The 25,772-nt window shown below is 33.0% G+C and overlaps 1 protein-coding gene across 1 annotated transcript in view; it reads left to right on the forward strand.

Moving 5' to 3' along the window:
* Nucleotides 1-25,772, forward strand: part of LOC145279621 (extracellular signal-regulated kinase 2-like) — a 97,195-nt gene that overhangs the window by 10,062 nt on the left and 61,361 nt on the right. Inside the window, exons 2-3 of the mRNA XM_080130831.1 lie at nucleotides 22,100-22,198; nucleotides 25,413-25,533. Coding sequence (XP_079986957.1) covers nucleotides 22,100-22,198; nucleotides 25,413-25,533 — 220 coding nt within the window. The remainder of the gene's footprint in view (nucleotides 1-22,099; nucleotides 22,199-25,412; nucleotides 25,534-25,772) is intronic.

Here is a 25,772-nt window from a genome sequence, read left to right on the forward strand (position 1 = left end):
ACCCTAGGGGCCTCTTTCACCAACAAAATCATCAGGAGTTAATGATTGGCATTGAAAGATACAAAAGACAAATCAAATTAACAAGAGTAAAAGTAAGAGTCAATACTTGGAAATATACGGCCAAAAGGGGATGAAAAGGCGAATAAGAAAATAAATAATTCAATACAAGCTTCTGAAATGACGAATACAACAACTTCATAAAATGTAACACAGAACAGGTTTATTAAGGAGAATGTGATATGTTCCTGGTCAAAGGCTGGACTCCAGCTACCTGGTGCTATCGTAGTAGTTATTACCAGTGGAATCGTCGATACCAGTAGGAATAAGACTGAGGTAGAGAGAGCGAAGAAAAGGGTCTGTTCTGTTTGGTGTCTCTCTGAGTAAGGAACAGTTTGTATTCTTCAAACCAGATGCTGGCTGAATTCCTTAGGGGATAGAAAGGATCAATGCGCCGTACCCCTGATTGGTCAGTATGTGGGCAAATAGCTCATGGGAGAGGCATTCATTCGTGAAAGAAAAAAGTTCCATTTGTTTCTGCTACATAACCCCCTGCTTAGGCTGAAAGCCGACAGAGCAAAAGGTAGCATAACAAATCGCAAAAAATAAAAATGTCTTTTTATTGTATTTATTTTTACGAGAAAGAAAAAAAAAAGGTTCTTATTTTTGTGTGAAAAGTTGGGGATATTTGCAACTTTTTGTAATAAAATATCCTTTTTTTTTTTTGGAAAGAAGGGAAAACAAGGAAAAAATATTTTCTTAACAGAAATACAAAGTTTTACACAGTCTCTTCGGCCAATATACCCATCGACCACTATGTGTGGTGGTGACATGATTGTCTTCATTTGAAGCATTTACTTCAGGTGTATGCATATTTTGATGCTGTGTGAAAGTAGGAGGAATGTGTGGCTCGTGTGTTTTGTGTCAAGAAAGGCTTTTTTTTACTCTATCAAAAGAAACAGTTTCTCTTTTACCACTGATATCTAAAGTAAGAAGTTTATCAGTACGTGAAAGCACGCGATAGGGGCCAGTATAAGGTGAAGTTAGGGAGGCTTTCACAGCATCCTTTCTAAGAAAAACATGAGTCCAAGACGAAATGTCCTTTGGGGACCGAAGATCTAATGGTCTGTTCCCTAGTGTGCATTGGTGGGAGTTTACTAAAATAAGCTCACAGTCTGTTGACATACAGAGCTGAATCGTTTATTGTTAACTCTATCGGGCTCAACATTTGGCCTGGCAACGATAGAGGTACTTCATAGACAAGTTCGGCTGAAGATTATCCCAGGTCCTCTTTGATAGCAGCACGACAGCCAAGAAGGACGACCGGTATATATTCGCTCCATAGCTGTTGATCAGGGTAAGCACGTAATGCTGCTTTCAATTGGCGATGGAAGCATTCAATCATCCCATTAGAAGCAGGGTGATAGCTTGTAGTGTGAATACATTGGATCCCTAAAATCTTGGAGAGTTCCTGGAAGAGATGGGATTCAAACTGTACGCCACAATCAGTGGTGATGTTGGTGGGAACTCCGTAACGCGATATCCAGCCTGATATAAGGGCTCGCGCTATGGACTCAGCCGAAATGTCTGTGAGGGAAATGACTTCAGGCCACTGTGTGAAACGGTCTATACCGGTCAGGAGATAAGTAAATCCCTGACTGACCGGCCAAGGTCCAACTAGGTCGATGTGCACAGGGCTAAATCGAGCGTCTGGAGTGATGAATATTCCAAGGGGTGCACAGATATGCTTGTGCACCTTTGACTTTTGGCAGGATACACAGGAACGTGTCCAGGCAGTGATATCACGCCTCATATTTGGCCAGAAAAATCTAGCTGTAATCAGCTTCACTGTGGCACTGCATCCAAGGTGTGTCAGATTGTGTAGTCTGTCAACAACAACTCTACGATGAGTCATTGGAACGAATGGTCGAGGTGAATCCATTGAAGTGTCACAAATTATCTGCGTGTCCGAGTTAGGCACGGGCAGGTATGCGAATTTGCAAGTTCAGGTGACGATGGATCCAACGTGTCCAGACTTGGCTGGTCTAAGGCCATCTGCTGCAAGTCGATATCCGATGGTGAGGACAGAGAATTACTGGGAAGGCAGGACAAAGCGTCTGCCACAGCATTCTGTTCACCTGAGATATGTCGGATATCGCTGGTAAATTGCGAAAAAAAATCCAAATGACACGTTTCACGGGGAGAATATTTTGTCCGGCTTAGAACGCAGTGCATATGTAAGCGGATGGTGATCAGTGTAGATCACAAATTGACGGCCCTTGAGTGAATGTTGGAAATGTTTCACTGTGAGGTACATTGCCAGGAGTTCACGGCCAAATGTGCTGTAACGTTGTTCTGCTGGTTTCGGCTGTCTTGAAAGGTATGCGAGAGGTTGTAACTGTTGTTGGTGCTGCTGTTGCAACACTGCACCTACAGCTGTACCTGATGTGTCAACGACCAGAGAACCGGGCATTGGGTACAGGATGTGCAAGTAGAGATGTTGTCGCCAGTTTTGTTTTCACTTCATTAAAAGCTTTAAGCTGGATCTCATTAAGTTTGCTCTGTCGGCTTTCAGCCTAAGCAGGGGGATCTCATTAAGGTCGGAAAGAGGAGCTAGGAGATCCGCGCAGTGTGGGATAAAGCGTCTGTAACAATTTAACAGACCGAGGAAGTGCCTTAGTTGGCAAAGTGAAGTGGGTGGTTGAAAGTCTTGTACAGCCTTCACCTTTTCCGGTAACAGAGATATACCATCTGGGCTGATAATGTGGCCCAGGAAAACACATTTACCAGGTTAATCCTCACCTAGTATCGCTGAAACCGTTCGAATAGTACGCGGAGGTAAGTGACATGTTCCTCAGGTGAGCCACTTGCCATGAGAATGTTGTTTATATAGTTATAGACAAAATCCAAGTCACGTACTACTTCGTCCATGAAACACTGAAATGTGCTAGCCACTTTTCGTAAACCAAATGGCATAGTTAAGAATTCAAACACTCCAAATGGAGTCGTTATCGCAGTCTTAGGTATGTCGGCTGGATTCACTGGAATCTGATGATAAGCCTTAACTAGGTCTAGTTTGGAGAAGGTCTTACAACCATGCAGAGAGGAAGCAAAATCTTGTATATGTGGGATTGGGTAACGATCAGGTACCGTAGTGGCATTTTTTCTCGTCCATAAATGTTTATTTATCTACCGAGTTGATCTTAAATATTGTATAATCAATCCATTATATTATCCTTTTCAGTCCCCCACCCCTAAATTCTGGCTTCCATCTTACCTCGCAATTACCTATTACGTCACCAACTAACTTCGGAAGAACCCCCCCCCATCCGCTTTTCTTTTATATTATAAGTTTCTTAAAACGTGACTAGTTAAAGTTCAGAATAAAATCACGCTTTTCTTTTAACGGTTAATTTAAAAAAACAAAAAAAAAAATCTTCTGAACGCTATTAAAAGTTAAATTCTTCACTAGTTTGCATTTTGGAGACGGAAGTGTTTTTGAGATAAGTGATTTCAATACTAATTCGCACTTTTTATTTTTAGATTCAAATATTAATAACTACATTTTATTTCAGTATTTAATTCATGTATTTCTGTTGTATTAAATGCTAGCTTTTTTCTCGTTCATAAATGTTTATTTATCTACCGAGTTGATTGCAAAAATAGATTACGTAATTGTACTCATTTTTAGTTCGTGAGAGGGAAATCTATCACCATACTTTCCCTTAAACAGGTCCATCGGACTTTTATTAAGTAGAATACTTAATAGTTTTTTTTGTTTTTTTTTTAATGGAGAGTAGAAAACGCATTGTGGATGCGTTATCGGCAGCTTCTGTTATTCTCGCTTCTTCTTATTTGTCCCTCAATCCTAATTTTTTAATGAGTGATTTTTCTGACAAAGGGAGAAGAAAAAGATGTTTTCTAGGTTGGCAGTATTTTGCGCGAACAGTTGGCAGAGATGGTGGAAATTTTCTGTTTCTATGTCTATCCTTGTAGTCATGTCACTAGTAAGGGTGCTGGAGGTAAACGTTTTGTCTGGGCTGACGTTATCCGCCTGATAGTCAGGGACCCGAACCTTGGATTAACCACTAAGGAGGCTGTCCTATCAGCAGGTGCAAAGTACTGGGGCTGCTGTATTGCCATTTGGTGAATGGATTCTGGACCATGCAGTAGCTTCTGGTGGGGCCTCTCGATGCCATACTAGTGGGTAATTGTTACGGCTTTACCTTATCATTAGCTACAAAAAAAAAAAAAAAATTCTTCGTTTCTTTTTCTCTCTTAGTTTCCCCTCTCTGTCCTGCTCTAAGTAAATCTGACGACCTAGTCCACAAATTCCAAAATTTCATCATGACAAGTTTCAAGAAAAAATACATGATTAAACCCGGTTCTCCAACTTCCAATGTAGACCCCTACTACCATGTCTCCTTCTCCAACATCAGGGGTCTACATTCTAACCTTCCAGAGGTTGAAACCCAATTACAAGAGACTAAACCAGACCTTTTATTTTTAAGTGAAACTGGCATTGGACAGGCTATTTCCCTAGAAGAGTTTGCAATTACAGGATATTCTAACTTAACTTCTAAATCTGACCCCCAAGATCGCCATATGTGCCTATATTAAAGATAGCTTTCCATGTGGTAGGGACATCTCCAGGGAAGATCCTAACTTACCCTATATGTGCTTCCGGGTTGCTTTAGCTCACACTACTGCATTTATATTTACTCTCTATCGCCCCCACAACAGCGGAGTTACTATCTTTCAAAGCATATCTGAGAAAATTGACCAAGTCCTATCTGCTTATCCTTCAGCTAACATTCACGTATGTGGAGACTTCAATGTTCACAACGTCGAATGGTTGACCCACTCAAACAAGACCGATGATGAGGGGAGGTTTTGTCATGATTTCTCCATTGCCTATGACCTCACTCAGATTGTTCAGGAACCCACCCGTGTGCCCGACAATGACGGCCAGTATGCGAGCCTACTAGACCTTTTTCTCACAACTTGCCCTGAACTATGTTCAGTTTCTGTTCTGTCGCCTCTTGGATCTTCCGACCACTCTGTTGTATCAATTAAGATAAAAATCAAATGTAATAAGTCCCCAGACGTACCTCTCCATCGTACAGTACTGACGGAATGGTTAATTGTAGGTATTGACCGTTTCATACCCTCTAAAAAGTTTCAGCAAAAACCTAACAGCCAGCCATGGTTCTTTCCAGAATGTGCTGCTGCCATTGTGCACAGAAATCACTTTTTCCACTGCTTCAAACGTAATAGATGTATGGAAACTAAAGCCGTTTTCAGGACTGCCAGCAACCATTGTAAGAAAGTAATAAAGAACGCAAGAGAGTTGTATGCTCAATCTGTTAAGTCCAAAGTAGCTGAGCAGCGGCTTGGTTCCCACCAGTTTTGGCAAATAGCAAACAGAATCCTGAACAGAAGGGTGTGCTCCATCCCAACTATTATCAATGGACCTGAGGTAATCTCGTCAGCATCAGACAAAGCCAAACTCTTTGTCAAGAACTTTGCAGCTAATTCTACCCTTTGCGACCAAGGCCGCCAACCCCCAATATTTCCTCCTGTATCAGAAAACACGCTATGTGATATACGTATATCTGTACGTGATGTTGCCAAGCTAATCAAAAACCTTGATTCCAGTAAAGCAACTGGCCCTGACGGTATTCCAATTATAGTACTCAAAAAACTTCAACCTGAACTAGCGCCCATACTTACAAAACTGTTTAAACGTTGTCTTAAGGAGAATAGTTTCCCATCTCCCTGGAAAATCTCATCAGTATGCCCTGTATTTAAGAATTCAGGTGATCGCTCATCCCCCTCTCAGTACAGGCCAATAAGTCTCCTGTGCGTCATGAGTAAGTTGCTAGAATCTATGTTAAATACAGAAGTAATCAAACATCTCAACAAAAATAACCTTCTTAGTGACACTCAATATGGTTTCCGTTCTGCTAGATCTACAGCACATGTGCTTACAGTTATATCGCATAGGATTAGCAAATCTCTCGACGGTGGCAACCTTTCTAGGGCAATTGCTCTTGACATATCTAAAGCCTTTGATAGGGTATGGCATAAAGGTTTACTTCATAAGATCGCTAGCTATGGTATAGCTGGAAAAGTCTTCTCAATTATTAAATCATTTCTTTCTGATAGATTCATAAGAGTAGTAGTTCAGGGGCAAAAATCAGAAGCTCACAGTATTAATGCTGGTGTCCCTCAGGGATCCATCCTGGGCCCAACTCTTTTCCTGATCTACATTAATGATCTTCCAAATCATATCCTTACATCATTTGTAGACATTTATGCTGACGACACTACCATTTATGGTAGCACATCTAAGACAGTAAACGACCAAGTTCTTTCCAATTCTCTCTCCTCTGATCTTGAGCATGTAGTACAATGGGGAAAGGAGTGGCTGGTTACTTTTAATACATCTAAAACCAAGCTTCTCTCTTTACATCATCAACATTCTAATCCACATCTGGCATCAATTGAAATGAATGGCTCTCGTCTTCAGGAGGCCTCAAGTTTTGACAAGCTTCTGGGCTTGACCATTACTCTTGATCTTAAATGGAACACGTATATCAAATCTGTTGCCAAGGCCGCTGGGAAAATGGCGGGATCTTTCTATCGATCCGGTAAATATCTCACTGCTGATGCTATTCTCTATCTATATAAGAGCCAGGTACGTCCAAGGATGGAATACTGTTGCCACATCTGGGCAGGAGCTGCTAGAAAGGACTTGTCCTGCCTTGATAGAGTTCAAAATAGACTTTGTAGCCTCGTAGGAGATGTCCTTTTCTCTTCGCTGCAACCTCTATCTCACAGAAGAGATGTTGCGAGTTTGTCTCTGATGTATCGTTATTTTCATGGAAAGTGTTCGACTGAGCTTCAATCTATGGTCCCCCCTCGCCAAACTTTCACAAGAAACACTCATCTAGCTGTAAACACTATCAATAATTCCCCCCACTCTTTATCTGTGCCTAAACCTAAACGTAGATTCCATGAACAAAGCTTCTTTCTTAGAACTGCACGCCTGTGGAATTGTCTTCCGTTTTCCTGCTTTCCGGCTGACTACAATATGGTTTTGTTCAAGTCTAACGTAAATAAGTTCTTGATGAGCCGTTCCATATAAGTTATCAAATTTACCAAATTTTCATTACTAATGATTACTATATTGTCCAATTTCTACTGTACACTCTTTAACCATTATCCTTGAGTGGCCTCTTGGCCTTGATAATGTGGTGATGCCTTTGTAAAAAAAAAAAAAAAAGTCGTCGGTTGTCTTCAGTCGAACGCCAATCTCTGTCTTGTTTCGGGACCATATGCAAAGGGGAAGCCTATGGACTGGACGAGGGGCGAATTATTCCTAGCTGCAGCATATGGTTGAATTCTGCCTTCACTGCTTTAAGTTTATCAGCAGGGAGGCGGCGAGGGCGTGAGAAAACAGGAACACCTGTGGTCTCGATGTGGTGTTTTGTGGTGTGCGTGGGTTCGCTTACCCAAAATTTAAATTTGTTGACTCCAGGTAGGAGTGTAAGGCGGTCTGGTATGGGTGGCAATGAAGAATACTGGGCTGATAGAGGGGGTGTTTGTTTTCACACCAGAGACAGAAAGTTCTGTATTTGCATCTATCAGCTGACGTCGGCGCATATCCACTATCAGATTGAAGTGGTGCAGGAAGTCAGCGCCTAGTATGGGGTAGGGTAAATCTGCTATAGTGAAGACCCACGTAAAGTCTCTCCGTAATTCCAAGTCCAGAGAACGAGAAATTTGACCGTACGTGGGAATGGGGAAATGATTTACTGCTTGCAGTGTGATGGACGACACTGGAGACTTCTCTGTGAGAAGTTTCAGTGGCCAGATACTGCAGGCCGCTCCAGTATCAACCAAACATCGTGCTTGGAATAAGGAATCTATGATGAAATATGCACGGTTGTTGAAAATATCTCGTGGAGAGCCTGCCGTGCTCAGCTCCCTAGACCTTAGTTTCCCTGGTTCATGTACGAACAGGGGTTTCTTCATTTCCATGCTTCCATACCAAAACGACTGTGATAAAAGCACAGTTTCGGCTTGTTTGAGTGGCGGTTGTGGCGATGGTAGTGGCGTGAATGTAAGAAGTTAGTCTGGAGTCGGTGCCTGTGCGACTGCGGCTCCAGCTTGCCAAGTTTTTTTTACCTTGTGAGTGAGTCTCTCAATGGCTTTTAAAATAGCCATATCCACGATGTCGTTAGGTTGTGACATCATTGCGAAAGCTCGTGGCAACTATTTTATATATATATATATATAAAGAAAGCGACAACAGCCCCCCCCCCCAAAAAAAAATTAACTATCCAAAATACAGGCAGGACATTGTCGAAGGACCACATGGGGAAAAAGGGGAAATATTTAATACGGGACAAAAATTAGAGAGAGAAAATACTTAAGAGACGAAAAAGAAAAGATTCCACAATAAAATAAAATAGAAAAATATAATTTTGAAAGGAAAGGCAGTGGTAAAAGAGTTAATATATGCGTGTGTATGTTTTTCTTTTTTTTTTTTTTGTGAGTGTATATATATATATATATATATATATATATATATATATAGAAAGAGAGAGAGAGAGAGAGAGAGAGAGAGGGAGTTTTTTTAGTGTGTGTGTGTGTGTCTGTGTGTGTGTGTGTTTGTGTGTGTGTGTGTGTGTACGTAAAGCCTGAAGTTAAATAAATCTTTTTAAAGGGTACTTATGTTTTTTTGGCCGAGAGACGAAGAGAAATGTTATATATATATATATATATTCTTTTTTTCTTGAAAAGTTCATGATCCTGGATATGACCTTAAACTATATCCAATGGTGAAGCCCCAGCTTGCGGGCTTTGGCGAGTGTGGAGCCACCCTTTAATTGGCATTGCTCCCAGGTCCACTCTGACCCGGAGTGGTAGTACCTGTTAGGGTCCCAACTATGGGTTAAATAGAAACGGACTTGAAAACAACAAATATATTCTAATTAAAAAATTTTTCTTCAAAATCTTTGGATTCGGCATTAAATAACCTGAAAAGGGTTAATATGCCGTAAAACAAAAACCAACCAACCAACCAATCTTGAAAAGTTCTTTTTTCTGTATCGTTTACGTGTGACGACTAGTAATAGCAGATTGTCTCTTCTTGGGTGTGTATGTGTACGCACGTGTGCGTGCGTGCTTGCATCCTTCTTAGCAAAAAAAAATGTTTAGTCACTATTTTTTCTTTTCGAAGAAATGGGTCCATTTCGTTTGGTATCTCTCTGAGTTAGGAAGAGTTCTTATTCTTCAAACCGGATGCTGGCCGAATTCCTTTGGGGATAGAAAGGATCAATGCGCTGTACCCCTGATTGGTCAGTATGTGGCCAAATAGCACATGTGGGAGGCATTGATTCGTGAAAGAAAAAAGTTCCTTCTGCTATACAAATCCGTATGAAATATATATATATATATATATATATATATATATATATATATATATATTAATATAAAATATATATATATATAATAATATAAAATAAAAATATATATGTATAATAATAAAAAATAAAAATATATATGTATAATAATATAAAATAAAAAATATATATATAATAATATAAAATAAAATATATATACAATTAAGATGGAACGATGTAGCAGTCGAAATTGCAACAAGCAACTCGCACATTTATCTCACAAAATAATTCTTTTCACTAAAAACAGCGATTTTTCCCATAAAAAAAATAAATAAATAACAGTTTACCGAACATTCATGTCAAAACACAAATGCTTTACTGGTGAGCAACCATTCAAAATAACCTTCACTTAAGGACAACTCGAAACATTTATTTTTTCACAACCTCCACCGGGAATAATTTCTGAAGTAAACTCGTCAACAGCTCAATTCATCACCGACATTTAGCAACGAGCAACAGCAACTTAACGACTTCTAATTCCACTGGAATCGTTCCAATTTAAAGAAATTTGAACACAGTCACAAGCTTTGGATTGACAAAAATGGATTTTATGTCACAGACAGACATATTCAAAATACTCACTACTTCGCAGTTTCTAAGATCCAACTTACCGTCACTGACAGACACATATAAAAGAACCTTTTTTTATTTCGATAAACATTTTTGGTTTTCTTCTAAAATCCAATCCAAAGTATTTTAATGGTAGATGCTCTGATGAACTACAAGCCCTTGTATCCCCTCGACGGAAATACCCCCAACAAACCCGACAAGCAGCAAAATGCCACCCCTGCACAGTAGAGATCCTTCTACTCTAATAGTTTCTTCACAAGAACTGCTAGACTTCGAAACTCCCTTCCGGGTTCCTGTACTGACATGCAGAAGTTCAAATGTAATGTGAACAGACATCCTACTAATCAACGCCTTACATAGTATCCCTGCAACTTATGTCCCTGATAGAAGCTCCCTACATCAAAGTAACACTGTGCCTTGTTTGGGGTGAAAATGTAATCAAAAGGAAAAAAAAGAGTATCTAATTCATTGGAATTCATTATTGAGATGAGTATTATTTATTCATTTATTTATTACGGACTATTATCCCCATCTTTTTCTTTTAGTTGTTGTTTGTGACGTTTCAACCAACTATTTCTCTGGCCTTCGTCGGGTGGTAACCACGATGGGATGGGAACTTTGAATCTCCTAACTGCATCTTCAGCAATTACTGCCTTCCGGAGTTGTTGTAATCTCACCATGTTTTTGGTAGTTCTAGGGAAGATTATTGTCTATATATTTTATTTTAGATTATTGTATATATTTTATTTAAGATTATTATACAAATATTTTATTTAAGATTATTATATATATATTTAATTTTAGATTATTATATATATATTTAATTTAAGATTATTATATATAAATATTATTTACGATTATTATATATATATTTTATTTTAGATTATTATACATATATTTTATTTTAGATTATTATATATATATATTATTTTAGATTATTATATATATATATTATTTCAGATTATTATATATATTTTTATTTAAGATTATTGTATAGATATTTTATTTTAGATTATTGTATATATTTTATTTAAGATTATTATATATGTATTTTATTTAAGATTATTATATATATATATATTATAAAAGATTATCATATAATATTTTATTTTAGATTAATATGTATATATATTAGTTTAGATTATTAGATATATATTTTAGATTATTATATACCTATTTTATTTTAGATTATTATATATATATCGTATTTTAGATTATTATATATATATATATTTTATTTAAGATTATTATACATATATTTTTATTTAAGATTATTGCATATATATTTTATTTTAGAGTATTGTATATATTTTATTAAAGATTATTATATATATATTTTATTTTAGATTATTATATATATATTGTATTTTAGATTATTATATATATATATATTTTATTTAAGATTATTATACATATATTTTTATTTAAGATTATTGCATATATATTTTATTTTAGAGTATTGTATATATTTTATTAAAGATTATTATATATATATTTTATTTTAGATTATTATATATATATTGTATTTTAGATTATTATATATATATATTTTTTATTTAAGATTATTATACATATATTTTTATTTAAGATTATTGCATATATATTTTATTTTAGAGTATTGTATATATTTTATTAAAGATTATTATATATATATTTTATTTTAGATTATTATATATATATTGTATTTTAGATTATTATATATATATATATTTTATTTAAGATTATTATACATATATTTTTATTTAAGATTATTGCATATATATTTTATTTTAGAGTATTGTATATATTTTATTAAAGATTATTATATATATATTTTATTTTAGATTATTATATATATATTGTATTTTAGATTATTATATATATATATATTTTATTTAAGATTATTATACATATATTTTTATTTAAGATTATTGCATATATATTTTATTTTAGAGTATTGTATATATTTTATTAAAGATTATTATATATATATTTTATTTTAGATTATTATATATATATTGTATTTTAGATTATTATATATATATATATATTTTATTTAAGATTATTATACATATATTTTTATTTAAGATTATTGCATATATATTTTATTTTAGAGTATTGTATATATTTTATTAAAGATTATTATATATATATATATATTATTTTAGATTATTATATATATATTTAATTTAAGATTATTATATATAAATATTATTTAAGATTATTATATATATATTTTATTTTAGATTATTATATATATATTTGATTTAAGATTATTATATATATATTTTAGATTATTATATATATATTTTATTTTAGATTATTATATATATTATTTTAGATTATATATATATTTTTTATTTTAGATTATTATATATATTTTTTTATATTATTATATATATATTTTATTTTAGATTATTATATATATATTTTATTTTATATTATTATATATATTTTTTATATTATTGTATATATATTTTATTTTAGATTATTATATATATATATATTTTATTTTAGATTATTATATATATTATTTTATATAATTATATATATATTTTATTTTAGATTATTATATATTTTTTATTTTAGATTATTATATATATATATTTTATTTTATATTATTATATATATTTTTTATTTTAGATTATTATATGTATGTTTTATTTTAGATTATTATATAATATTTTATTTTAGATTATTATATATATAATTTTTAGATTATTATATATATATTTTTTTAGATTATTATATATATATTTTTTTAGATTATTATATATTTTATTTTAGATTATTATATATATATATTTTTTTAGATTATTATATATTTTATTTTAGATTATTATATGTATATTTTATTTTAGATTATTATATATATATATTTTATTTTATATTATTATATATATATGTTATTTTAGATTGTTATATATATATTTTATTTTAGATTATTACATATATAGTTTTTTATATTATTATATGTATATTTCATTATTTTATATTATTATATATATATGTTATTTTATATTATTATATATATATTTTAGATTATTATATATATATTTTATTGAGATTATTGTATATATTTGATTTTAGATTATTATATATATATTTTATTTTAGATTATTATATATATATTACATTATTATATATATATATTATTTTAGATAATTATATATATATATATTTTATTTAAGATTATTATATATATATTTTATTTTAGATTATTATATATATATTTTATTTTAGATTATTATATATATATATTTTATTTTATATTATTATATATATATTTTATTTTAGATTGTTATATATATATATTTTATTTTGGATTATTACATATATAGTTTTTTATATTATTATATGTATATTTCATTTTAGATTATTATATATATGTTTTATTTTAGATTATTATATATATATATTTTATTTTATATTATTATATATAGATATAGTTATCTTTTGATTATTAATCAAATATACTTTTTAAGAAATACAAGTACTGGCGATCCCCACAAAATTCTAACCACTGAATGGTCAATATAATTTACAATCTTTTCTCCAATTCAAACATATTTGGTACAACCGAACTTCAATATATGCCTGACTTGTCTACCAACTGTCAGTCATAGCTATGCAATGATATGCCACATATGTGAGCCTCTGCATTGCAAGCCCATCTGAATGCAACATAAAATTGTCAATACTTCCTCACAACCCTTTTTCTTTGTCTGTTCATAACTTCCTAGTAATCAGAGTGTTGATCAGTATTGATCAGTATTGATCATGGCTGATCGTTCGTTCTTAAACCAGTCAGAACCAGTTATTTCCCTTATTTTGATATTACAACTCATGCAGTGCACTTGATGGAGTACAACGGCCTTTGCAGACAATTTCTATTACTCTCCACACTTAGGTTGACTTGTTGAAATGCCAGCAAGGACACTTTCGTAATCGTCGGATCAGTAGGAAGTGTGATCCTGAGTAGACCTCAAACCCACTGAAATATAACTTCCCCCTCTCAGGTTCTTCTTTCTAGCTTTATCCCTAAAAATAATGTCTCTCAAAACAATCCCCAGACAATAACTGAATTGAAGAGAGCAATCGCAGTTATAATCAGGGCAGTGAGAATGTGTAAATAGATAAATCTGAATTTTATTTCCATTGGTGACATTTAAAAGGAAAGTCGGGGGCGGGGGGGGGTCGCCCTGTAATTTATATTTGTAGCAAACCAAATTATTTGCAAAATTCTGTTCATGTTTTAGTTAGCACTTGCTGTCTGGTGACCCTTCTATTCTTTAAATATTTAATTTATTTCCATTTATTTACAGGCTTCATTTTTTTCCATCGCTAAAATATAACCTTTAGCACCCAGTTCATATTAAATGTTCATGTGGTTCTTGTCTATAGTTATAGATGCTATCGTCATTTAAAAAAGTATCTTTATCAAAGCCAAAGCCAAAGGACTATGCAAGATTTTTACTAGGAAAAAAATTATTTCTTTTTCACTTAAAACATATAAGGTAGACAAGAAATCTTCATTTAAAAACATTGTTGTTTAACATAGTTACTTGAATAATTCCTTTTTTTTTTTTTTTGCTAACATTTTACAATTTTATTTTGAAAATAAAATAATTTTTACCCCCTAACTTAATTCATACATATATCAATATTTTAAATAATTAATTTACATGCATATTAATATTTTAATTAATTAATTTACATGTATATTAATATTTTAAATAATTGATACATACGTATATTAATGTTTTAAATAAATGATTTATACAAATATTATTGTTGTAAATAATTTATTCACTTGTATTTTATTATATTACATAATTTATTAATATGTATATTATTTTAAGCAATTAATTATTCACATGTATGTATAGTCAATATTTTAAATAAATACATATATTAATATTATGAATAATTAATTCATACATATATTAATGTTTTAAATAATAAATTCATATGTTTAAAAATATTTTAAATAATCGATACATACGTATATTAATATTTTAAATGAATAATTTATACGAATATTGTTCTTTTAAATAATCTATTCATAAATATATAAATATATTCAATAATTTATTCATACGTATATGAATATTTTAAATAATTCATATGAATATTAATAGCTTAAAGAATTCATTTATGTTTATATATAATATTTTTAATAGTTAGTCATACATATATAAATATTTTTAATAATGAATTCATATGTATATTAATATTTTAAATAATTTATTTATACACATATTAATATTTTAAATAATTAATTCATGCATATATTTATATTTTAAATAAGTATTTCATACTATATTAATATTTTAAATAATTTATTTGTACATATTTATATTTTTAATAATCAAAATTAATTTGTACATATTTATATTTTTAATAATCAAATCATATGTATATTAATATTTTTAATAATTAATTCGTGCATATATTTATATTTTAAATAATTTATTCATATATATATTTATATTTTTAATAATTTATTTATACATATATTAATATTTTAAATACTTAATTCATATTAATATTAATATTTTCAATAATTAATTCATACGAATATTAATATTTTAAGTAATTAATTCATATGTTTATTAATATGTTAAATAATTCATTTGTATAATTATAATTTAATAATTCTATGACTTGTATTATTTAGATTCTGCAGACTACTGTTCTCAATTTGATTATTTTTTTTTTTTGACCGATATTGCCGCCGACCTTCTTCAGGTGTATTTTGTTTAACTCGGCAATCTTCCATTATCTCAGGTGTAGTGTATAAAGGATGTGGTAAATTCGGTTGTCAGTTACACTCTTTTGGAGGTTGAAGGTCCACTCTTCAGTGCAGGCAACACTAATAATATAATTGCAAATTACTTAGGACTTCTACTCAATCACGGCTGATGCAGTTTCCGTGCATAAAATAAATGGTTCTGTTTGAAATTCCATACAGATTCTCGAGATTACATTATAGAATAGCCGAGAGTGACATTATAGGATAGTTAAAGTATCAATTAATACTGTATTTGGTTATAAGGACTTTTTTTTAATCTTTTTTCATCCAAACAAGGCATATTACCACTTGGAACGTAAGGAGCTAATCTTTGGTATCATGTTTAGTAAGGGATAACTATGAGTGCAATTTAATGCAAATCTGAAATATTTAAATTTTTAAATAGGGGGATGTGTCCATATTATGGTACTTGAAAATTCATAAAAATATTCCAAAATGAAATTTAGTAAATATTTATTAATTAATGTCTAATACTCATTGTGAAAATTTTAAAACATCAGAAGTATTTCAATTTTCACAAAAGAATTCCAGCCTCTTTTTGCTCCTTTTAGCTTGATTCTGTTGTTGGAATTGGTTTCCTCTGTTTTTTGTAGAATCAGGGAATCAGGTACTTACAGGAATATTAAGGTTCGATGGACCCTACAGGATTCGAACTCAGCCTGCTCATATTGTAAATTTACACCAGTGTCCACTAAAGCAGAATGAAAATGAAGATAAGAAATGCCATTATATTTTGTCAGATAAGATACTTTGCTGTTGCCTGGCAAAATAATTGACAGCTTGAATCTTCAAAATGTTCTTTTTTGAGATTTGAAAAACAAACCCACAACAAGTGTGTAACATTTATTTGCTTTTGACATGAGGGATTAAAGTAGAGATAAGTTTCATGTAAGACAAAAATAAACCAGAGTATTTCATTAGGTCACTTCAGGGGGTTAGTTGGAAACAAACTAGGGAGCTTTAGATTTTCAGACAAGAAGAGAAAAGACACACAAAAAAACAAGATGAAAACAACATTATTATGTCTTAATGCTCACGTCCCATCCTTATCAGAACAACAAAACAATCTGAGCAAAATAAAAACTTGCATACAAGGCTGGTAATTTCAGCCTAAATTTTTTCATAACCTTCAGCTCATTGCTTTTATATCCTTTCGTCGTAATGTCGTCTACTACCTTGTCATTATTTATTATGTCTCTAAACACGGTTATCTGGTTTATGTTAGGGGTTAAAGCAAGTTTCCCCACATTAGGCATTTTATAACAATAAACTAAAACAAAAGCGCCCCCTAGACTAGATAAAAACTTACGTAAAAGGCTGGTAATTTCAGCTTAAGCTGTTTGTTTTGTCTTACGTTTTTGATATATGAAGTTCCTTCAATATGTTTCCAGACATTTTTGTACAAGCATTTAAAATTGTTGTAGACTTTTGAAAATCAATTATGTTATTGCCATACATCTTATGAGATGTTGGCCGAATTTTTATGATTTCAGATTCAAAGGAACAGCTACAGTAGGAATTGGAATACACCCTACTAAAGCCTGATTGTCACAGTTGGTGAATTAAAAAAATGCAATCTGGACGTGGGGGCGCACAGAAGAACGATATGCAATTAAATTCTGTTTTAAACTTGGAAAAAATCCACAGAGATGTATGGAATGCTTCAGATTGCTTTTGGACCATCTTACATAAATCGAGCATCAGTTTTTGAGTTGCATAAGAGATTAAAGGAAGGCAGGGAGTCTGTAAGAAATGATGAGAGGTGTGAAAGGAATAAGGAACTCAGAACACCAGAGTTGATTGGCCAAATAAAGAATGTCATAGATAAGGACCGTCATGTGTTTATAGAGACAATAAGTGAAAACTGTACACACCATTATTTGCAAGGAAATGAAGATGCACAAGATTACATGAATACACAACTCCATCCTTCACAAACTATTTGACCAAGATGGGCATCAAGACAGTTCCTCAATCCTCCTATAGTCCAGACCTTGCTCTCAATGACTTTTGTTTATTCCCTAAGCTCAAGGAAAACCAAGAGGCTATTGTTATGAGACAATTGAGAGGATGAAAGAGACTGTTACGAGGGTCATTGACACGCTCACATAAGAGGATTTCCCTGGAGCCTTCCAGAAGCTGTGGAAACGGTACAAGTGCATTGCAGCCGAAGGAGATTACTTGGAAGGAGACTAAAGTTTCATGTGTGTACTATCAGTAAAAGTATGGAAACTTGTTGAAAGCACCTTGTATATCTCAAACAGATCATTTCAGGAGTTAGTCAGAATTGAATCAGGAGGTTTAAGTCTCCAGATAGGGACAGGAAAGACACACAAAAACAATAGATGCGAAAGATGAAAACAACAGTGTCATCGGAAGTAGAAACATAAAATCACAAGAGAGAATCGCCAATATGTCAAGGCAACATATGATAAAACACACAAAACGATTGGTGAATGAGCAATTCCACCTGCTTATACTATGTCTATATAACATAACTATTTGTATAAAACCAAGAATTTTGGAGTTCGTTCGAACCTCACTCACTAGTGAAAGGTCACTATTCCCCCTTCTAACATAGAAACACAGCACAAAAGATGGTGATCCATATGTCAAGGACGATCATCACCACCTAAATGAATGAGCAATTTATTTTGTGCTTTACTATAACAATACAGTTTCTTGCATATCTAGTCAAAATCACATAGTATTTGTAGCCCAAATTATATCTGCTCAGTATGGTTGGCCAACATTGGCTTTTACGAAGATTGGTGCACTTTCTTCAAGTGATATTACCTCAAGTCACAGTACGAAGCTGGATAAAGGTAGGGAGCCCCAAGATTTGTGAGAACTTTGACTGAAGTAAAATTAAACAAAAAGAAAGTACCTGCAAAACAAGGATGCAACATTGTGATGATGGAACAGAGGTTGGAGTTTGATTGATCGTGCAGAACCTATTAGATTGAAGACTCTTTCTTTGGACACTGTCTAAGAGAAAGGGGTGAGATTAGTGGTAGATGGTTCGGTTCAAATTCTGTAGAAGCCACAAAATATGGAAGAAACAAAGTGAATCCTTGAGTAACTTTTGGCAAATGATGAGTTCGGAGATGTAAACAAAACTTGTGTATAGGCGATATAAGGCACCTATAAAAAGTAAGGATGAACAGAATTGCCACAATTAGTAAGACAACGCAACAAAACATGTTAATCCAGAAAAGTTAAGATATGATTTTTTTTTTCGAGTCACGGATAGTCACTAGATAAGGCCTAATAGAAGATCTCTTCATTCCTTTCTTTGATTTGGTGGATGACGTCATTCACTGTGCACTGTTATCACTATCTGTTTTAATGGATGACGTCATCACTTATGCACAGGAACAAACAAAATATATGTAGTCTTTTACATACATGTAGATCGTAGCCTCTTTTCAGCATCGGAAGACAATAAATACTCCTGTAAATGTGTCTGCACAGAGATTTTGCAGAGAGGTAAGGGTTGTGCAATCCCAACCTGTCTTAAACTGGTATTTCAGAATGGCTGAAAACAATGGCGGGATATGCAAGCAAAAAAATTGAGAAAGACTTGTGAAGTTCATGGGTCATACTAGTTTTTTTTTGTTGTTTTTTAAATTTCAACGGCATTATCCATTTATTAAATTGTTATGTGAAAGTACGGAAGAGTTAACAACCCCCTCGCATGCTAAGAATGGGTTTCCAAATAATAACGTTATTATTTCAACACGGTTCATAAATTGCAGAAGTATCAAAAATAAATAACATAAGGTGCTTCTCCAGATCAACACTTATATCTAAGAAAAAAAGAAACTTGCCTCAAAACCTGATACACCCACCTGTCAGGGGAAAGTAAAATGGTATACCAAAATTTATGCACATTCATGCAACATTTCTGCTTTTAAAACATAAAATTAACTATGCATGTTAGAAAGCTATTCTTAACATGGCGAGGGGCGGTGTTATATTTTCCCTTGCTTGAATTAAAGTATGTCTTATGTCTTATCTATTAATTTTATTTATTGCGGACAATTATTCTCATCTTTTATTAGTTGTTTCATCACGTTTCGGCCAACTATTCCTCTGGCCTTCGTCAGGTGGTAACCGCGACGGATAAGAACTCTGAATCTCCAGAATAAATTAAAATAAAAGATGAGGATAATCGTCCGCAATAAATAAAAATTAATAAATAATACTCATCTCAATGAATTCCAATTAAATAATATATATACCATTCGGTACAGACCCGACCATGGGTTGGTTGGTTGTTTTTGTTTTACGGCATATCAACCCTTTTCGGGTTATTTAATGCTGAATCCAAAGATTTTGAAGAAAAAAATTTTTAATAGAATATATTTGTTGTTTTCACGTCGGTTTCTATTCAACCCATAGTTGGGACCCTAACAGGTACTACCACTCCGGGTCAGAGTGGACCTGGGAGCAATGGTAATTAAAGGGTGCCTCCATACTCCCCAAAGCCCACAAGCTGGGGCCTCACCACTGGATATAGTTTAAGGTCATATCCAGGACCCCCATTGAGGGACTTTTACCCTCTGCAGGGGGGCAGTCGGTGTATTCTAATGCCCCACCGACCATGGAAGATCAGATAAATAAACATGAATTAATAAAACCAAAAAATTCAACCTTGATCGCCCTTCGGGGTCCGTGGCGCAGTTGATAGAGATGTTGAATCTCTACGGTTCCACGTGATGATTGTCTGAAGATAGCGGTTTCAATCCTACTGAAAGCCGGCCAGAGGCTTACTTGACCAAAGATGTGGTGAGACAACAACAACTACGGAAGGCAGTAATTGCAGTGAATGCAGTCAGGAGATTCAGAGTTCCTATCCATCGCGGTTACCACCTGACGAAGACCAGAGGAATAGTTGGCCGAAACTTCGTGAAACAACTAATAACAGATGAGGATAATTATCCGCAATAAATAAAATTATAAATAATGCTCATCTCAATGAATTCCAATTAAATAATTTATGCCTTATCTATTGAGTCGCCTTAATATGACCGAAAATGGCCGCTGACAACTTACAATAATTTTTTTTTTTTTTAAACAAAAAATACTGGATGAACTGCACCATTTTCATGCAGTCTTCTCAACCAAAAAAGCAAGCATATAAGGTTTATGTGCCAGTTTCTTAATACAAGCAGTATTACATATAAAGGTCAATCTAGAGTATCACCTAAAAATAAAAATATTTCAGTTTTCCTTGTTCTCGACAAGTTGCACAAACAAGGCTTGAACATTTAAGTTACTCGATGAACATAAAGTTTGCATGAGAGGCAATTTTACCAGAAATGATGCAGTAGGTAAAGAATATATTTTTCTTTAAAGATTATGGCATGCTGAACGTACTGACATTAAACTTAATTGGTTCCCATCCAGAACTCTCTCCACATTAAAAAAACCTTCGTTTACCATGTTTCTTAATACCCATGATATCCAGGCATATTATGAAACTGATATAAAGGTGACACACTGTTAGGAATCACATCACATGATATGAAAAGTTCATAAAGCATCCAAAATCTCATCCATACCAAAAATTGAAAAGATCCTTTCTTCCATTTTGCTATTGCTCATCTACCTGATTATAGCATGGTCGTTACACTGAAATCATTTCCCATGTCTCACTGCCCTGCAAGATGATCTTTTGATCTGAATCTTGAAAGATATGTGTCTTGATGTAAAGATTGGCAACAGATTTTTTCAATTTTTCCCTAAGAAAGAAAGGAAAAAAATTAATAAAAAAAAGGCAAGATAGTCAGAAACATGCAACAACAGTCTCCAAGGATTTTCCTACAACCACCTCCAAGGATTCTTCCCACGACCTTCTTTTTATGCAGCCAAGCAGCAAGATTTTGCACACGAGCTGCAAGACTTTCTGTCACTTTGCAAAACCACCCAGTTATAAAAGCTGTGGGCGCCATCATCTTGATTCTATCCTCTCTCCATCTGACAGCTCGAATCCACATGACACACATGCACAGATGCTTTAATGGTAAGCCACAATTTCCCCTACAATCCCAAACAACACAACAGTGAGAAGTGATAGCAGGTTCATAACCAGCACCAGCATTCAACGTGGCACTCAGGTAACCGAAGGTAGCTAAAGGTAACTTCATCATCAAGTGGAATATCACCTACATCGGCATGTGCAGCAATTCAACATAACTTTCTTTGGTTTTCATTTGCTTTGCTTGAATCTTAAACTAATGCGATATTTCATTGGTTGCAGGCTTATGGGATTGTATGGAAGGCAACTGACAAAAAGACAGAAGAAGTTGTGGCTGTTAAAAAGATCTTTGATGCTTTCCGTAACAAAACAGATGCGCAGGTAAAGTTGATCCAAATTACTTTTTGGTTTTTACTTTTATTTATTTTATGAAATGCTAGAAAAGAAAAAAAAAAAAAAAAGAAAGAAAAAAAGGAAAGTAAATAAAAAAGAAAAAAGTTATTGCTAATGCTTTCTTTGTTATTTGACTAGTTTCACTCAGCAAATGTCAATGACTTGGATGCATCTGAAATAACAGTAATATCCATGGATGAGTTGTAGTGTGTGAGCAATATCTATTATATAAATCTCACCTGTCTGTTTAAATGTATGTATGTATGTATGTATGTATGTATGCCTAAAACTTTCGATAGAGGCGACGGATTTTCATGAGACCGATATCCTGTTGAAGCTCGACCCTTCAAACGACAAATATCGAAAAATTGGCCAAAAACATTGATTCCTTCACCCTCAACTGGGCAGTTTTCTACAGGGAGGGTCGTTTTTTTCACTGACATGTTTTGCAAATCATTCAAAGCTCACATAAACGGCGTTGCATAAAAGGCGTTATTTCAACAGTCCGTGACGTCACAACCACGGTAGCCTCATTGATAAGAGTGTTTGTTTTTTTTCACCTTACGGGTTCGAGCCTGCTTACTACTCCTATATATAGGCACACAGGCTAGTATATAATACTAAAAATATAAATCTCACCTGTCTGTTTAAATGTATGTATGTATGTATGTGTGTATGCATGTATGTATATTTGTATGTATGCCTAAAACTTTCGACAATTTCGAGAATTTCAAGCGATAACCATAATTTTGAAGCTCGACATCTCAGGGACAAATATAAAAAATTTGGCCAAAAACATTAATTCCTTCACTCTTAACTGGGCAGTTTTCTACAAGGGGGGGGTCGATTTTTTGCGGGCCATTTTTCCAAGTTATCATATCGGTTGGATTGACTTTGCCTAATTTTAACGCTCCGAACTTCTGATCACGGCATGGAGTAGCAGTAAGATGTCAGATTTTCTTTTACTTTCTTTTCTGTCTTCGTGTCAGGAGTTCGAGCCTGCCTGCCTACTACCACTTTTTTGTTTGTTTTATTTTTTGCTCAACACACACCTTGAAACACTCAGGCAACGCCGTGCACGCAGGCTAGTATTTAAATAAAGTAAAGATTTTAGCTCACTGATACTCAAAAGATCATTACCATGGTGCATCCTTTTCGAAAAGATTGTTACGAGATGCACGTACTCGATGAAGTTCTGGCTAACTATTCCAAGGAAAGAGCAGTAATCAACTTTCCCCAACGGTCAAAATCAATTTTAAATGATGCAAACACAGAATTTGAATTTCATTTTTTCCAGCCTTTCAAATTTGATTGACCTATGTGGATGTTGAACGGTTAACTTTTCTGAGCATTACATCTTTCTTTACAATTTGTAATCAAAACATTTCTGAAACTTATGCTTCTTAAATTGGACAAAACTACAAATCAATGCGTCTTGCAACAATTCCAGCAAGCTCTTGGAGGGATTTTCCTTATAGCAGGCTTATTAGCCCTTACTCAAATATTGTAGTTTATATATAGTTAGCCCTTACTCAAATATTGTAGTTAATATATAGTTAGACCTTACTCAAATATTGTAGTTAATATATAGTTAGACTGTTCGTTTAACATAGTGTTGCATTCACAACTTAATAAATGTTGGCACTCCATAGAAGAGTTTTGACAGTGATATGTTTATCCTGGCCCAATCTTGAAAGTAGATGGATACAAATATCCGAATCTTCTGGAGATTATTGTACTGAAATCAATATCAGACATTCAAAATGGTCCTCAGTGAAGGATTTCATTTTAAAGTTTTCATGTTTGTGATTTACATAACAAATAAAGGTAATATAGTCGTCAGTCACACCTTGTTTTGTTTTTTTTGGTTCCTCGACAAAGGAGGGATTGGATCTAGTAATTCATTTTCGTCCATTTGTCCATTATTTTGTTCACACTTTTCTTAATAACCACGCCTGGATTTTTTTTTTTTAATTTTGCACAAACATTAGTCATGATGAAAGTAAATTATTGTCAGAACTGATTTTCCGGGATAACTCTGGTTGCCCCCCCCCCTCCTAGGAGGCATTATAGGGGTAAAATTGCTCCCAAATCGTTCATCCGTTCATTTGTTAGCACTTTTTTCAATAACGACACCTTGGATTTTTTAAAAATTTTGCACAAACATTAGTCATGATAAACTTTTAATCTGTAGAGAAAGACTGCATGCTCAGCTTGTTTTGTTTCTTTTTAATTTATACAATTATAACATGTTGTTGAATACTAAGAATATTTATATGCTGTTCTACTGATTCTTAAATCTTTTGCTTGTTTCAGAAGAATAAAAATTATGTAACGACTCTTAATGATAAACGCATGTTTTACTCATCCTCCTCATGGGAAAAAACAGTTAAGAAAATATTTTTCAAATGTGAAAACCATGAACTAAAAGTAATTCCTTGATGTTTGTCATAGACGAATTCTTCTCTGTTTTCAAATAAACTATCTGCAAAATAGTTTGATCTGAGTAGTTATTAGAGTGTGAACACTTTGCATTTTCAGTTGCTGTATACATTGTTGGTTCAAAGTAATTAAATTATTGAGTTGTAATTTCTTAAACAACCTTTGTTGGTATCTTAAAACCCTTTACTAATAAGTTTTCAGAAGTTTCCATTCTTTCTTTATCTTGTTCTTTTCTTACAAAAAAAGTTTTTTTTCATCTGGTGAAAAGTGGTTTCCTTAGTTTATCTTAATCTTTCATCAATTGAATTAAAATGGCGGTTATTGTGAGATATGGAATAAATATAAAGAATTACTTTAATAAAAACTCTTTTGTATAGATAAACGATATTATTCTTTATTTAAAACGAAAGAAAAATTACTTATTAGTTCAGACGTCTAAATATAAGAGCACTATATGACACGTCCTATCAATAGTGTCAGCTGCTTGAAAAAAGGCAAGGGACATAACTCACTCTCGCAATCATTTGGAGGTAAAGGAATTAACTCATGGGCAAAGAGTTACTTCACCTTTTAATTAAAAATGTTATCCAAATTTATTTTCTGGTAAAAGATGAAAATGATAAAATTGCTAGTAAAGACTATAAATAATTAAATTGCTGATAAAAATGAAAACAATTAAAAAATCAAAATACGTAACTAAATTATTTTTGTTGGTGCATTATTTAATCTAGACCGTTTTGTTTATTCTTATTGTTTTTAGAGGACATTTCGAGAGATCATGTTTCTTCAAGACTTTGCTGGCCACCCGAACATCATAAAACTGCATAAAGTGATCAAAGCTGAAAATGATCGAGATATCTATCTGATATTTGAATTCATGGGTAAAATTTATTTATTCATCCATTGCAGCCCTTCTTTTTATCATCTATTTGTTGCTTACCAACCATGTCTTAGTGTCTTTAAAAAAATAACATAACTCAGTTTGCAAATAAATAAAATAGCGTTTCTGAATTTCTGAGACAAACATTGATTATTTGTATTATTTGGATTTGCAAAGAACCAGTAGCATAGTGGATAGAGTATTTGGTAAAATTTACTTGTAAATTACACTCTACTGGAG

Source organism: Euprymna scolopes, chromosome 7 (genome assembly GCF_053919585.1).
Source record: "Euprymna scolopes isolate OS-2025 chromosome 7, ASM5391958v1, whole genome shotgun sequence".
Lineage (NCBI taxonomy): Eukaryota > Metazoa > Mollusca > Cephalopoda > Sepiida > Sepiolidae > Euprymna > Euprymna scolopes.